The 17,221-nt window shown below is 37.6% G+C and overlaps 1 protein-coding gene and 1 non-coding gene across 2 annotated transcripts; one reads left to right on the top strand and one right to left on the bottom strand.

The window, feature by feature from the left end:
- Positions 1 to 410: 410 nt before the first annotated feature.
- LOC112790580 (probable sugar phosphate/phosphate translocator At3g17430) lies at positions 411 to 6,046 on the top strand. Its single transcript, XM_025833044.3, has 10 exons — positions 411 to 767; positions 889 to 1,221; positions 1,334 to 1,441; positions 2,613 to 2,644; positions 2,735 to 2,785; positions 4,000 to 4,061; positions 4,139 to 4,400; positions 4,667 to 4,932; positions 5,008 to 5,102; positions 5,411 to 6,046. The coding sequence occupies exons 2-10, from the start codon at positions 1,135 to 1,137 to the stop codon at positions 5,600 to 5,602; spliced, it is 1,155 nt and encodes a 384-aa protein (XP_025688829.1). The 5' UTR covers positions 411 to 767; positions 889 to 1,134; the 3' UTR covers positions 5,603 to 6,046.
- A 10,178-nt stretch (positions 6,047 to 16,224) lies between these two features.
- On the bottom strand, positions 16,225 to 16,332 carry LOC112793133 (small nucleolar RNA R71). Its single transcript, XR_003197842.1, has one exon. It is a non-coding gene; the product is annotated as a small nucleolar RNA R71 (small nucleolar RNA).
- Positions 16,333 to 17,221: the final 889 nt, after the last annotated feature.

The following is a 17,221-nucleotide window of genomic DNA, read 5'->3' on the forward strand; positions in this document are numbered from 1 at the left end:
AAATGCCCTAAAAGATTCTAGAAGACTCTGAAAGATCATAGAGTATTCTAGAAGAGTGTGGGTGTATATAAAAATATGAAAAATAGTATGAAATAATCTAAAGGTATTTAGAAAGTTGTGGTAAGATAGATATTTATAGTGAAGATTTTAGATGATAAATCTAGATCGTTGATTAGATTTAATTTTAATTATTCATTAAAAAAGTAAATAACTATAAATAAGGGTTAAGAGTTAAAATTTGAGTATGTGAGTCATTTATAATAAATACTTAAATAATAAAATATTTTTTTAACTAAAATTTCTTTTTTTTTTAAATTTTTTTGTAGTTTTAACTTTTTTTATTTAATATTAAAAATTAAGTTAATTTAATCTTAATTCAAAAAATTGAATAAATCTAAATACCAACACAATGATATTGAAATATGTCAAAGGCCACCACATCTGGCATTTGCATAGCAACAAGCATCATCTTCCTGACTTCAACCGCCAAGTAATAGTAATAATACACACACAAATTCACAACGCAGGCACCGTTCTTAAATTTCTTTTAATTGATTATCCATTCAGACAACACTGCCAACCACCCATCCACTACTCTCTCTCTCTCTCTCGATTCGGAACCGTCGTTTTCTTACACCTGCGGGTACCTCCTCGGATTTCTTCTCTTCTTTGGGGGTACCCTTCTCCCTCTCTCTCTCTCTCTATACACAGATCCGATCAACGCTTAGACAAAAACACTGTCCATTTCTCTTCAACTCTTCCCCACTGTACAGTACTCGATCTCTTCTTCAATTTTCACTTTGTAATTTATGTGCATTTCTTTTAGCTCCTTTTCTGTTCATTCCTCTCTTTCTTTCTTTCGTTTTATTATTTCTCCCCCTTTTGCAGTGTTCACTTCTTTTCTCATTGCGAAGTTTTCGGTGCTAGGAAACGAACCTTGCTGCTCCTGGATAACTTCAGCGAGCTTCAGGTTCTTGATTTCCCGCGAATCTGCTTCTAAGTCGTGTGCTAATTCGCCATTGCTACATGTTATAGATAGCAGAAGAAGCTTTTGCCTTTTCTCTTCATATTTTGGTGGGTTTAGGTTTATTCATTAATTTGTTTTGGAATCCCAAAAATCAAAGTCAACAGAAGATGGGGATTAACAAAACGCTTTTCCTCACTTACTTCTACTTGTTCATCTACATTTTGCTTTCTTCTGGGGTCATTTTGTACAACAAGGTAGATAGCTACCCCCTTTTCTTCTCTTTTTGCTTAACTAGTGTTATTTAACTAATCTTTGTGACTAAGCATTTTTTGTTTAATTACTGGGGTTCTTTCTTTTTCTTTGCAGTGGGTTCTGTCTCCGAAGTACTTTAACTTTCCTCTTCCTATAACGCTCACCATGATTCATATGGGATTTTCTGGGGCAGTGGCATTTTTGCTTGTTAGAGTCTTTAAGGTATGTATGGATGTTTCTAATTCTGTAAATATTTATGTTCATTATGTGATATGTGTCTTTGCTTTTGTTGCAATTACGGATTTGTAGGTTCGATTCTTGTCATGATGTCAGATTTGGAATTTTGAATGTCATGATTTTCTGTTAGTTGTGATTATTAATTATGAGATGAGAGTGATAGTTGTGTTTTGGAGGGTCATCATTGTAAATTGGACTTCCTTTAGTTACACTCATCTTGTTCGATTTTTAATTATTGTAGATGATTGGTCACTTTTCTTTTTACTCACTCCTTTCTTTATCATTGTCTATAATTAACCAACATTGTTAAGGATCAAGTGTTCGATTTGTTGACAAAGATGTAACATTGCATGGTAGGTTTGAATTCTTGGTATTGCCATGGTCTTGAGTCTTGACTGTAGGATGTGATCTTCATTGCATCTACTTTACCAATACTTCTTATTAGATGATGCTATTTTAAATACTACATAAGTATTAATTGTATCAAAAAGAAAGAAGAAAAAATAATAAATCCTATATAACAATTCTTAAGGTTGAGCTTACTCATTTTTGTTAACATTTATACTATCAAGGATAAAACGTTAGCGTTTTTACATTAGCTTCCTTTTATGTGTTATATTGTTATTAATATTTTATATCCACCCTTCACTAAAAAAGAGAACTTACCGATTTCCTCTTCCTGTTAGCAAAACTAATAAGCTACTAAATACAGGTTACGTTGGTTGATCTGTCAATTCTATAAATGAATTCTACATGATGTCTTAAGTTATTGCGAGAAATGCATCCGGTCCATAGGAGAATTACAGATAAGGTGCACATATTAAGTGCAAGTTGGTATATGTGCTGTGTTATTAGTTTAACGTATTCGGCATGGCGTGACTCTCATAAGTTATCACAGCGAAAAATGCTTTACTTAGTTGGTAGTTCATGTATTTTCTTCTTTTTTGTTTCTTTCTTTTTTCTTGTGCATATTATTCACGATTGAACATGTTTTAACTTAAACTAGGATTTTATACTGTTATGGTGTTACCTTATGAAAAAAGCTATCCTATATGCCTGTTTTCCTGCCTCTTCTTTTACTTACCTTGCTTGATTGCTTTTTTTCTGCTGATTTGATTGGTAAGTTAACTTATAGTACTCCATTCTGTAATTTCAGGTTGTGACACCTGTCAAAATGACATTTGAAATGTAAGCATTTGATTGATTTGTATCCTTATTTATATTTAGTTGTCCTTTGTTAATACTTTTTTTTCTAAATCACTTTTCTTTCGGTTGCAGATATGCAACATGTGTGGTACCAATAAGTGCCTTCTTTGCATCAAGTCTTTGGTAAGCACTGCAATATGGGTAAACTTAATTTTTCCTAATTTGGATTCTGTTAATCAAGTTTGTTTTGACAATGGGGGGCATAAGCCTTGTGTATGTGCTTTCATTCCCCCCTGGTTCTCTGCATTAGATAGTGTTAACATAAAAAAAGGTTCAGTTGTGCCTTTCAATCCTAGTATGACAGTTTTTTTTGGTTATAGGGCATTGGTAGCAGACTGAAAAATGCAAATCCATGTACCATGTGAACTTGCACTTTAAATTATGTTCAAGATTAGAAAAAGTAATAGATAATAGATGGTGTCCCTTCCTTGCCAGGTTTGCATTGAAGGTTTCCGAATCAGTAGCAGTTCCCTTTGCCAACTTTGTGAATAATGCTTTTAAAGATTGTATTTTCTGCATTTGCAATGCAGACCAAAGACATTTTTAAATAGCCAAAAATTTTGGAGTTAACATCATATTGTCCAAAAAGCTTCAAATTTCAGGAAAATTAGACTTGTTCAGGCATGTTCAAGAAAGACGTGGTGAAGTTTCTTATATCTCGTGGAATTAATGACATTAATAGTTTCTCCCCTACTCAGTCAAGTGTGTTGCATTCAATCTGTTTGTGCTTGAATAAACATGGATGAAGTATCTATCAGATTAATCTAGGTCTATAAAAATCTGTGTATGCAATCTCAATATCGCTTTTAAGGATAGTTCCGATACCTTCAAATTGAGATATTCACTCTCTAGCTCGTTTTAATATTTTTCCAGTCTGAAGTTGATACTACCAGCATTGACTATTCAAACCAGTACAAAGTACAAACTTCAATTCCTAGATGTTCCCTTTGTTTAATTATGACCATCATTTGGTACCTAGCATTACTTTGCATTCTATAGACAACAGGCAATGAAATGTCAATATCAGATATGACAGAAACCTTAAAGAAAGCTGGCTAGCTTCATGTGGGCTATTGTAATTCCTTGCCTTGAGATACTGGAATATGTTCATGGCTACAGCTTACTTTCTGTTATCTCCCACCAATATTTGAAAATTTTCATTTTCTGTTATTTACATATGTTCCAAGTATGTTGTTTCTATGAAGTTGTGGTTGCTTATTTGTATGGTTGAAATATTTCCTAGGTAGTGGGCAATACTGTCTTTTGTATTCTAAAGATGCCTATTAATATCACTGAAGCAACAAATATAATGAGCAAACTGTTTTTGGTTGCTACAGGTTTGGTAACACTGCCTACTTGCACATCTCTGTAGCTTTTATCCAGATGCTCAAGGCTCTAAGTACGTTTTCTGTGAAGTTAAAATGTTTCTCTTCTTTTGCTGAAGTTTTTGCTTACTTCTAAGGTTCGATATTTCAGTGCCCGTGGCAACTTTCATCATGGCTGTTTTGTGCGGCACTGACAAAGCAAGGTGTGATGTGTTCTTGAACATGGTGCTGGTCAGTGTTGGAGTTGTCGTTTCCTCCTACGGGGAAATTCATTTTAATATAATTGGTACAGTTTACCAGGTCACGGGCATCTTTGCTGAAGCATTGAGACTGGTCTTAACACAAGTTCTTCTGCAGAAGAAGGGATTGACATTAAATCCAATTACGAGCTTATATTACATAGCACCATGCAGGTATTTCTGTTGATAATTCCAAGATACTTATCTCTGCAACATACATTTCATTAAGACAATATCACAATTTTCGTATATTGTAAAGTGCACATCTTGCACGTATAATAGGTATCCTTTGGTTTCTTTGACTAATTTATGTTATATATATAGTTGATCATTTGACTTATTAGGTTCAAAAGATAGCTGTGTTTTTGGGATTGTTGATGTTTTGCATATAAGCACACACATGCAATGTGAGCTGCTAATTTCTGCAGTTTTATACGCAGTTTTGTGTTTCTATTTGTGCCTTGGTACCTACTGGAGAAGCCTGTGATGGAAGTTTCACAGATTCAGTTCAATTTTTGGATCTTTTTCTCCAATGCTATATGTGCTCTAGCCTTGAATTTCTCCATTTTCTTAGTAATTGGTAGAACGGGTGCTGTAACTATCCGGGTTGCTGGTGTGCTAAAAGACTGGATATTGATAGCCCTTTCAACCGTCATATTTCCGGAATCTACAATAACTGGGTTGAATATAATTGGCTATGCTATTGGTAGGTTTTGTTTTAATTAGTATGTCTTTCAATCTTCCACCATGCCTCTCATCTTTTACAAATTTTACCATGCAGCGCTGTGTGGAGTTGTGATGTACAATTACATAAAGGTTAAGGATGTCCGCACCTCTCAATCACCTGCTGATAGTTTACCAGATCGTATCACAAAGGTCTAGTCTCTGCATATCTTATTAAATCAGTTGATTTCGTTTAACATATGCTATCCTTTGTTAACTTGATAATTAGTTATATGCCGTTAGAAATCAAGTATGCAAATTCTTATGATGTTCTTGTCAAATAATTAGTTTAAGTTCAAGAATGCCTTAAAGTTAAAAAACCTTTACTCTCTTAGCACCTTAACTCAGTTCCCTAACATCTGTGGGTTAGTAAGTGCTAAATGTATATTTCAGCATGCCATTTCCATGTATAGTTTCGTCAGATCTCATTAAGAGGTGCATTGGCCATTTATGTTGTACAGGATTGGAAATTTGAGAAAAAATCATCTGATATTTATACACCAGACAATATTAGTGATGATGCGGGAAGCAATGGAGGCAACGTTCCAACATCTGAAAGGGACATCGATGAAGAAGCACCACTAATTACATCATCGTCAAGGTTATCTCATATTGGACGCACGCAGCTAACCAACCATCCAACAGGAAAATGAAAAAAAAAAAAAAGAGAGAAAAAGAAGAAACCAAATATAAGATTCATTTTAGAGTACCCGTTTGGAGAAAGGAGCTAGAAAGAGGAAGCTGAGTCAATTGCACCCTATTCCTCTCATTCTTTTTTAGACGATAGGTTCTTATAAGGCGATCATAATATGCTTTGTTCTTTGTAATTACTTTGTTGAGTAGAATGCATCATTTCTAGCTTGTGCATTATCTTTGACCAGAGGTGGAGGACATAACTGGCCCTTATAGAAAGTCCCCTGTTTTGGAAGCTCATTATTTCATTATTCTTCCGGTTTTTTAATGCAACATTCCGAAGTTGAGTAGTTTTATGTTCTGCTGTAGTCAATGCATTTATGTATGTGCCTATTACCAAAATATTCATTGGGTGCCAAATTTCTGCTGAAATTAATATGTTTTGGACGAGTGACTCTGTCAAACTGTTTTCGGTGATATATTGCTGCTATCTGTTGATTTTTATTAGTAAGTTGTTTATTTAAGAAACACTGTAGAATGAAAGGTCATTCTACCCAGAATATAGCTCTCATTCCTGAGTGCCAGCTTCGAACCAAGTTCACTTGGGTTAAAAGTACATGATTTCAACCAACAAGCTACTTGGGATAATATAGCTAATCGAGTATTAAAAGGGATAGACACTGTTCCTACATAGGCCCAAAACGCAAAGGTCCAAATCCACTTTCTCGAGTCCACCTTGCCAATCAAGGCCTTTTGCATCCAACCTTCCCCAATAGGCTGGGCAGGAACCTCCCGAATGGGTTGGCCCCCATGCCAAATAGGTTCAATTTAGGGATTTACAACCCGAGATCTGACATAACTTGGAAAGCAAGCAAGAAACTTTTCTCTACCTGGATTTGTATCTTGTTTCGGGCCTAGCATTTGGGTCCCAAAACTGGCCAAATAATGGCCCGACTCCCATGCCAAAGTCCTCTGTGCAGTCCAAACCAGGATAGAAAACTGGACCAGTAGTTAACATTAAATTCAAATACAAACATTTTACTTTTCTTAGCCAATAAGATAAGATAACAACACAAAACTATATAAAGGAAGTCAGGGGCTCCCTCAGGTAAGTTACACGTTCTTAACCCTCACCTACACATCTTAGATCCATTCTGACTTGAGCGTTGGAGTGTCTTTGTAGGTGTCATCTCTCGCTGTTCCAAAGGTCTGATCACGTCATCACCAAGACCGGCGAGAACCCGATCATTCCTTCAACCAGTACTAGCGAGGTCATGTACATTGTTGCTGTTTGTGGGGACTCACTGAACCTTGACAACATGACAGATGAACTCGAAGAACGCTTCTCGAACCACCATCAGGAACCAAACCCACCAACCTCCCCTGACACATGGGCCACGAAATGATTATCATTCCTTAACCGCAGGGGGATAACTATCGTCATCCATCCCCAGCCAACCCCTAGCAGACAGCGACCGCGAGAAGACGACCGCTGATCCGACGAGGTCAGAGCAACCAACGGCCTGGGAGGGCAAGTGATCCGGATAATTCAAGAACTCTACCAACGACTAAAAACCATAGAAGGTCGAGTTGCTTCCAAGAAACGGTACGGGTTGGAACACGCAAGCGAAGCGATCTCCAAGAGCGTATCACGACGAAAAGCGAGGAACGAAACATCACCCAGCCGACATCACGTCAGACGTCGAAATCGCAGTAGGCCTCACGAATCTGAGCTCCAATAAGATGACGACGAGAGGAGACACGAGAGATATTCCAAATGAAGGAAGAGCGAGTATACAATAATGGGAGCCGCTCCATTCACCGAAAATGTCCTGAAGGCCAAACTAACGAAATTTTTATATAAATCCACTAACTTGAAGTATGATGGCACCAAGGACTCTCAGGAGCACCTAACGATTTTTAAGACCAAGATGAACCTAGAGGGAACCTTCAATAAAGGGCTACACCAGCTGGTCCAACAATAAAGTGGTTCAACGCCCTCTGGAATGGCTCCATATCTTGTTTTGCCGACATCTCCTGAAAATTTATGGCACAATTCACCACAAGGATTGCAAAGGTGAAGCACCCGATCAGCCTGATCGGAATCACACAACGTCTATACGAACCCACAAGGAAATACATAGGCAGGTTTTGCGACGAATGCCTAACGGCCAACGGGCTAACAAACTCAATGGGTAGTCTGTGTCTGACCAACAGGCTAATGAATGAGGATTTCTGGAAACACCTCACAACCAAGCCGGTCTAGACGATTTTGTGCGCAAAAATTAAACTCGCACAATTTTACCGGCAAATGCACCAGGTCATCTAAGTAATACCTCAGGTGAATGAGGGTCGATCCCACGAGGATTATTGGATTGAGCAAGCAGTAGTTATCTTACTGGGCTTAGTCAGGTAAACAGTAAAAAAAGTTGTTGAAAACGCATAAAACAAAATAACAACGAAAGTAGTAAAGAATTGGTGTAAGTGATTAAACTCTAATTCCTTAGCAATTTAATCTCCTCTAATCCTCATCAAACGCCATGGTTAGTGGTCATTCAATTTGAATTAGAGGGTAAAGTTCAACAAACTAGTTTATACCACAAAAGCCCTAATCACCCCAAATCCTGGTTCCCATGTCCCAAACGAGTTGTGGATTAGCCATCTAGGAGGTGTGTTCTCATGCTTTCATTAATTTTAATTACTTAGTAATGCTGTAAAGCTCATTCATTTAATTCATTAAATGCATGCATGCATGATATTTCAAGATAATAAGGCCAAGGCTTCTTAGTCATGGGCCACGCTTTTAAAAGCGTGGCCTAAAGTTCCAAGCGTGCTCAAACATCAAAGTGTGTCCCAAAATCCTTCTTTTCTTCTTTTGAATTGATTTTGTGCTATTTTGCTTCTTTTTTCACTTATTTCCTACAAAATTTATAAAATCAAAAGATCAAGGAAATATACCATTTAAGCATAAAAGAATGCAATATTTAAGCAATAATTATCAATTTCTTGTATGAAAAGGCATAGAAAAATATGACATGATGACATGTCATCACTCCCTTGATTGACTTCCTCCGCTTCTTCTTCAAGATGTTCCACTAAGTCCTTTGGAGTGAGTCTTCTTGTTCGTTTGTCACCTCAAATAGCCTCTGTGGATATGAAATCTTAGGCTCACATACCTCCACCACCTCATTCTTCATTGAAATTTCGCTTGATACAGGGCCTCTTCATCTTGTTCTTCTAATTCTCCCTTTCACACCCTCAGATTGGTCTTCATCTTCCTTGCTTAGCACTCCTCTCTGTTTTCTTATTTGCTCTAAATGCCCATCCATCTCATTGAAGAGGATTTCTTATTCTTTCCAGGATTATTCTTGATTTTCCAAGAATTGTTCTTGTCTTTCCAAGAAGTCTCTAGCTCTTTTCTGGGATTCTATGGCACTTTAAAGACATTGTTCTGCTTGTAGCAAGAGAGGGGAAGGTTGGGGCGGATTTTGTGGATTTGTGGATGTTGTGGTGAAGTTGTGTTGAGGGATATGGAACGAACGTTGCGAGTAATCAAATGTGTTTTGTGGTTGGTAAAATGAATTGTATGGATTTTGGAGGGAACTTTGTGTTGAAGCATAGTCATGTGATGAAGAATCTTCAAATGAAAAACTGGGAGGTAGGGTTGGAAAATTTTGCATAAATGCATTGAAGGTACTCTCAAGTGATGATGGCTCTTGATGAATGGAGTATGGACTATCGAATGCTCTTTGAGTTTGATCTTCCCAAACACAACTTGAAGAATTGTTGAATTCATCACAATATGGATCATTTTGTGACACTGGGGAGCAATTTTGCATGAATGTATTAACAACACAATCAAATGATGATGTCTCTTGATGAGCTAAATATGGATCATTAAAATCTCCTTGGTTTTGACCTTCCCAGCCACAACATGAATAGTTGTTAGATTCATCAAAGTATGAGTCATGTTGTGTCTTTGGAAGGCATTCATACTCCATCATTCCTTGTTGATACTCCCATCCACCATTAAAATAATGACATAAATCATTTTGTGGTGTTGGGTAATATCCATTGAAATTGTCTTGATCATTTTGTGGCCCTGGAGCATATACCCACTGGGTGGATTGCTCAAAATCTGTCATTTCTTGGTGATATTCCCAGCCACCATTAGAATTGTCATTTTGTGATGGTAGAAAATATCCCAAGAAATTTGTTTGATCAAAAGATGAGGTGAACTCCATTTGAATTTTGTAGAACACAATGACCAAAGGAGATTGAAATTCCTCATGTCACAGAGAAGAATTTCTTAGTGAGGCAATAACACAAACACCATAGTGTCAAGAGAAAACAGAAAATTAAAAGAACTTTAAATGGCAAAAACAAAGAAAATGCTTAATCTAGACTTATCACTAACTTAATCATTGTTGATCTAAATCAATCCCCGGCAACGGCGCCAAAAACTTGATGGCGAAAAATTGGATTCCGCACAAACTAATCGGCAAGTATACTGGGTCGCATCAAGTAGTAAAACTCACAAGAGTGACGTTGATCCGATGGGGATTGATGGATCAAGCAACTTTAGTAAGGTTAGTGATGACAAGTCATCTTATGCTAGCTTTTCAAGCATTTTTCACTTGTTTCATTAAATTTTATGTACTTTCTTGCACAATAAGTAAGTGATTTGGAGTAGATTTTCATGATTATGTTAAATCAATCAACCATCATTTGTTTGACATAAAATCATAGGGTTTAAGCTAGAATTAGTTGATTTTATGAATGATTTAGAAACCTTGTGAATTTGGTGATACTTTGACATGTTTGTGTGGTTTCTTGCAGAAGAAGAAAGGAGGGCAAGGCACCATGAAGGAGCACAAGGCCAGCGCTCAACCAAGGGAGTGCTCAACCAAAGGAGCGCTTAACCAAGGGAGTGCTCAACAAAGGACAAGACAAGGAGCGCTCAAAGAAGTAAGCGCTATGCTCACTAGAGTGAGCATTTTCGTGCTCCTCAACCAAAGAACCAAGGGAGCGCTCACGAAGGCCAAAGTTCACAAGGCTGGCGCTCAAAGAAGTGAGCGCTATGCTTCCTAGAGTGAGCATTTTCGTGCCTTAGAACCAAGGAAGCAATGCACGCGCAAGGAAAGCGAGGCAAAGCAAGGCTGGTGCTCAAAGAGGTGAGCGCTATGCTCACTAGAGTGAGCATTTTCGAACCTTCACCAAGGAAATTGAGGAAGCGCAGCATTCAAAAAAAGGGTACACCAAGGTTCGAAGAGGGGGGCATGCATTCAACACAAGGAGTAACGCTCATTATTTGAGCGCAGCGCTCACTTATTGAGCGCAGCGCTCACTTATTGAGCGCTAGGTGGTGTATGTCATGACACAAGGGAGACACACCAAGGCCAACGCTCACTCAAGTGAACATAGCGTTCACTTTTGTGAGTATTCTCGAGCAAGGCACGCACCAAAGAGGCCAAAATGTGGCACTTGAGGAAGCACACCTTGGCACAATAAGTGCTACGCTCACAAAACCCAATGGAGCGCTACCCTGGGAGCGGATCAAATGCCTCCAACCCATGCCACTTGAACCAAAGCTACCCGGATCCACTTTCCTTCAAAATTCAAATTTGAAAAGCCCACTCCAAGCTTTGAAGACCAAAATAGAAAGTGTATAAATAGGAGTTAATTTGATTTGTAAAGGACCTTTAGCTCATTTTAGTTTTCTCACTTTTAATTTTAATTTGTTTTTTGGGAATTGGGATTAGATCTAGTTTGCTTTCTGTTTTCATTTTCTTGCTTTTGAAACTTCTACTTTCTATATTGGGATTTTGGATTGAGATTGAAGAATTCCATTTCATTTCTTGATCTGAAATTCATCTTTGCTTTTCCTCTACATAGTTCTGAGAATTGAGGAATTGGATCTGAATTTCCTTTGCTGCTTTCATTTTCATTTCTTCTGCAAGTTCTTTTCTGTTTGATCAAGGGAGTGATTGAGATTTAGATCTGCTTTCTAATCTCGTTGCTCTTCTTTGATCTTTAGTTTCTCTTTTAGAATTTCATAATTGAGTTAAGTTCTCTTGCTGTTTGTTTCTTCAAGCAATTTTCCATTTATGTTTTACTACTTAGCTGAATCTCTTCATCTCATAGTCTCTGATTTACTTTAACTTGCATTTTCTTGTTCAATTCTGAATTCCAGCACCCAAATCCCTTTAATTCTTCAAGCAATTTACATTTCTTAGCAATTTAGATTCAACACTTTACATTTCTTGCACTTTAAGTTTCTGCAATTTACTTTTCTTGTAATTTAAGTTTCAGCTCTTTTACTTTCTTGCACTTTAAGTTTCTACAATTTATCTCTTCTGCACTTTACTTTTCTGTCCAATTTACCTTTTGCACGTTTATTTACTTGCAATTTAGCTTCTGTTAATCAAAATTCACTCAAATCATCAAATATTTGCTTAACTAAATTCATCACCTAACTAAAATTGCTCAATCAATCAATCCCTGTGGGATCGACCTCACTCTTGTGAGTTATTACTACTTGATGCGACCCGATACACTTGCCGGTGAGTCTATGTGGAATCGTTTTTCCCTCATCAGTGATTAGTCTAATTAAGCTACCAGTTGGTGAATCGAGTGAAATTGACTTGGCAAAATACAGATTGCATGGAATTTAAATTGCTGAAGGTAAATTGCTTGAAACGTAAATGCCAAGAAAGTAAAAGAGCTGAATGTAAATGACAACAGAATGTAAATTGCATGAAATGTAAATGGGGATTTGGGTGCAGGGAAATTAAAGAGAGTGATAGGTGATGAGCGGATAATTTATACGCTTTTTGGCATTGTTTTTAGTATGTTTTTAGTATGTTTTAGTTAGTTTTTAGTATATTTTTATTAGTTTTTAGTTAAAATTTACTTTTCTGGACTTTACTATGAGTTTGTGTGTTTTTCTGTGATTTCAGGTATTTTCTGGCTGAAATTGAGGGACCTGAGCAAAAATCTGATTCAGAGACTAAAAAGGACTGCAGATGCTGTTGGATTCTGACCTCCCTGCACTCGAAGTGGATTTTTTGGAGCTACAGAAGCCTAATTGGCGCGCTCTTAACGGCGTTGGAAAGTAGACATCCTGGGCTTTCCAGCAATATATGATAGTCCATACTTTGCCCAAGATTTGATGGCCCAAACCGGCGTTCAAAGTCACCATCAGAATTCCCAGCGTTAAACGCCGGAACTGGCACAAGAATGGGAGTTAAACGCCCAAACTGGCATAAAAGCTGGCGTTTAACTCCAAGAAGAGTCTCTACACGAAAATGCTTCAATGCTCAGCCCAAGCACACACCAAGTGGGCCCGGAAGTGGATTTTTATGTCATTTACTCATCTTTGTAAACCTTAGGCTACTAGTTCTTTATAAATAGGACCTTTTGCTATTGTATTTTCATCTTGGTAGCTATCCTTGTTCTTATGCTATCTTAGATCATTGGGAGGCTGGCTATTCGGCCATGCCTAGACCTTGTTCTTATGTATTTTCAACGGTGGAGTTTCTACACACCATAGACTAAGGTGTGGAGCTCTGCTGTACCTCGAGTATTAATGCAATTACTATTGTTCTTCTATTAAATTCAACTTGTTCTTATTCTAAGATATCACTTGTTCTTCAACTTGATAAATGTGATGATCCGTGACACTCATCATCATTCTCACCTATGAACGTGTGCCTGACAACCACCTCCGTTCTACCTTAGATTGGGTGGGTATCTCTTGGATTCTTTAACCGGAATCTTCGTGGTATAAGCTAGAACTGATGGCGGCATTCAAGAGAATCCGGAAGGTCTAAAACTTGTCTGTGGTATTCTGAGTAGGATTCAATGATTGAATGACTGTGACGAGCTTCAAACTCCTGAAGGCTGGGCGTTAGTGACAGACGCAAAAGAATCACTGGATTCTATTCCAACCTGATTGAGAACCGACAGATGATTAGCCGTGCCGTGACAGGCTGCGTTGAACATTTTCACTGAGAGGATGGGAGGTAGCCACTGACAACGGTGAAACCCTACATACAGCTTGCCATGGAAAGGAGTAAGAAGGATTGGATGAAGACAGTAGGAAAGCAGAGAGACGGAAGGGACAAAGCATCTTCATACGCTTATCTGAAATTCCTACCAATGAATTACATAAGTATCTCTATCTTTATCTTTATGTTTTATTCATCATTCATAACCATTTGCGTTTGCCTGACTAAGATTTACAAGGTGACCATAGCTTGCTTCATACCAACAATCTCTGTGGGATCGACCCTTACTCGCGTAAGGTTTATTACTTGGACGACCCAGTACACTTACTGGTTAGTAGTGCGAAGTTGTGATAAAGAGTTGAGATTGCAATTGAGCGTACCATGTTGATGGCGCCATTGATGATCACAATTTCGCCCACCAAGTTTTTGGCGCCGTTGCCGGGGATTGTTCGAGTATGGACAACTGACGGTTCATCTTGTTGCTTAGATTAGGTATTTTTTTCTCAGAATTCTTAAGAATGATTTCTAGAGTTTCATGATGATCTGTTGAAGTCTGGCTGGCTGTGAAGCCATGTCTAATTTTATTGGACTGAGGTTTCAACTTATCATCACAAGAGCTTGTTGATTTCTATCAATCTTTCTGTTGGAGCAATGATCTGCTAAGGCTTGGCTGGCCATTGGTCATGTCTAGTGTTTTGGACCGGAGCTTTCTTGGAAAGCTTGGCTGGCTATGAAGCCATGTCTAATTCCTGGACCGGAGTCTTAGACTAGCATTGCAAGGATTCCTGGAATTCTTATTAAGAATTTTGATACCTTTATTTTCTTTTTCCACTTAATTTTCGAAAAATCCAAAAAAAAAAAAATTTACAAAATCATAAAAAACCAAAAATATTCTATGTTTATTGTTTGAGTCTAGAGTCTCATGTTAAGTTTGGTGTCAATTGCATGTTTCTGTTCTTCTTGCATTCATTCATGTGTCTTAAGTGATCTTCAAGATGTTCTTGATGATTTCATTGCTCTGATCTTTAAATTCTCTTGACTTGAGTGTTTTGTGTTTCTCATATGCATTCTCATGTTATTAGTGTCAATAGTATACAAACTGCTAAGTTTGGTGTCTTGCATGCATTGTTATTTGATTTTAGTTGCATTTTGATTATTCCTTATTATTAAAAATCCAAAAATATTTTTAATTTGTGTCTTTTCAAGTCAATAATACAGAGAATTGAAGATTCAGAACATTCAACAGAGGAATTACACAGAAAAAGTTGGGCGTTCAAAACGCCTAGTGAGGAAGGCAAACTGGCGTTTAAACGCCAGCCAGGGTGCCTGGCTGGGCGTTTAACGCCCAAAAGGGTAGTAGTTTGGGCGTTAAATGCCAGAATGTGCACCATTCTGGGCGTTTAACGCCAGGATGGCACAAGAGGGAAGATTTTGTTTTCAAATCAAATTTTTTTTCAGGTTTTCAAAATTTTTCAAAATCAAATCTTTTTCAAATCAAATATTTTCAATCAAATCTTTTTCAAAATCAATTTCTTTCCATTTTTAAAAATACTTGCCATCAATTAATGATTTGATTCAACAATTCAGTTATGTTGCCTTTTCTGTTGAGAAAGGTTTAATGTTTGAATCATATCTTTTCTTGTTAGCCAAGTTATTAATTTTTAAAATCAAATCTTTTTAAAATGTTTTTCAAATCATATCTTCTCAATCACATCTTTTTAAAACCAATCATATCTTTTTAATCACATCTTTTTCAAAATAGTTTTCAATCATATCATTTTAATTTCTAATTTCAAAATCTTTTTCAAAAATCACTTGATTTCTTTTCCACTCTTATTTTCGAAAATCAATTAAAGTTTTTCAAATTTTTTTTAAAAATCTTTTTAATATTTTCGAAAATTTCTTCCCCTTTCTCACATCCTTCTATTTATGGACTAACACTATTCCTCAATGAACAATTCGAACTCCATCTCTCTTGATAAGTTCGAATTCTTCTACTTCTGCCTTCTATTTTTCTTTTCCTCTGACACCTCAAGGAACCTCTATACTGTGACATAGAGGATTCCACATTTTCTTGTTTTCTTCTCTTTCATATGAGAAGGAGCAAAGACAAAAGCATTCTTGTTGAGGCTGACCCTGAACCTGAAAGGACCTTGAAGCGAAAGCTAAGAGAAGCTAAGGCACAACTTTCTGAGGACCTAACAGAAATCTTCAAACTAGAGGAAGATATGGCAGCCGAAAACAACAATAATGCCAACAATGCAAGGAAGGTGCTGGGTGACTTTACTGCACCTACTCCCGACTTCTATGGGAGAAGCATCTCTATCGCTGCCATTGGAGCAAACAACTTTGAGCTTAAGCCTCAATTAGTTTCTCTAATGCAACAGAATTGCAAGTTCCATGGACTTCCATTGGACGATCCTCATCAGTTTTTAGCTGAATTCTCGCAAATCTGTGACACTGTCAAGACTAATGGGGTTGACCCTGAGGTCTACAGACTTATGCTATTCCCTTTTGCTATAAGAGACAGAGCTAGGATATGGTTGGACTAACAACCTAAAGAAAGCCTGAACTCTTGGGAAAAGCTAGTCAATTCCTTCTTGGCAAAGTTCTTTCCACCTCAAAAATTGAGTAAGCTTAGAGTGGAAGTCCAAACCTTCAGACAGAAGGAAGGAGAATCCCTCTATGAAGCTTGGGAAAGATACAAACAATTAATCAGAAAGTGTCCCTCTGATATGCTTTTTGATTAGAGCATCATAGGTATTTTCTATGATGGTCTGTCTGAACTGTCCAAGATGTCTTTGGATAGCTCTGCTGAAGGATCTCTTCATCTGAAGAAGATGCCTACAGAAGCTCAAGAACTAATTGAAATGGTTGCAAATAACCAATTCATGTACACTTCTAAGAGGAATCCTGTGAACAATGGGACTAATCAGAAGAAAGGAATTCTTGAGATTGATACTCTGAATGCCATATTGGCTCAGAACAAGATATTGACTCAGCAAGTCAATTTGATTTCTCAAAGTCTGTCTGGAATGCAAAATGCACCAGGCAGTACTAAGGAAGCTTCGTCTGAAGAAGAAGCTTATGATCCTGAGAACCCTTCAATGGAAGAGGTGAATTACATGGGAGAACCCTATGGAAACACCTATAATCCTTCATGGAGAAATCATCCAAATCGCTCATGGAAGGATCAACAGAGACCTCAACAAGGTTTCAACAATAATAATGGTGGAAGAAACCGGCTTAGCAATGGCAAGCCTTTTCCATCATCTTCTCAGCAACAGACAGAGAATTCTAAGCAGAACCACTCTGACTTAGCAACCATGGTCTCTGATCTAATCAAAACCACTCAAAGTTTCATGACTGAAACAAGGTCCTCCATTAGAAATTTGGAGGCACAAGTGGGTCAGCTGAGCAAGAAAATTACTGAACTCCCTCCTAGTACTCTTCCAAGCAATACAGAAGAAAATCCAAAAGGAGAGTGCAAGGCCATCAACATGGCCGAATTTGGAGAGGAGGGAGAGGCAGTGAACGCCACTGAGGAAGACCTCAATGGACGTCCACTGGCCTCCAATGAGTTCCCTAATAAGGAACCATGGGAATCTGAGGCTCCCACTGAGACCATAG

This window comes from Arachis hypogaea, chromosome 3, assembly GCF_003086295.3.
Source record: "Arachis hypogaea cultivar Tifrunner chromosome 3, arahy.Tifrunner.gnm2.J5K5, whole genome shotgun sequence".
NCBI lineage: Eukaryota > Viridiplantae > Streptophyta > Magnoliopsida > Fabales > Fabaceae > Arachis > Arachis hypogaea.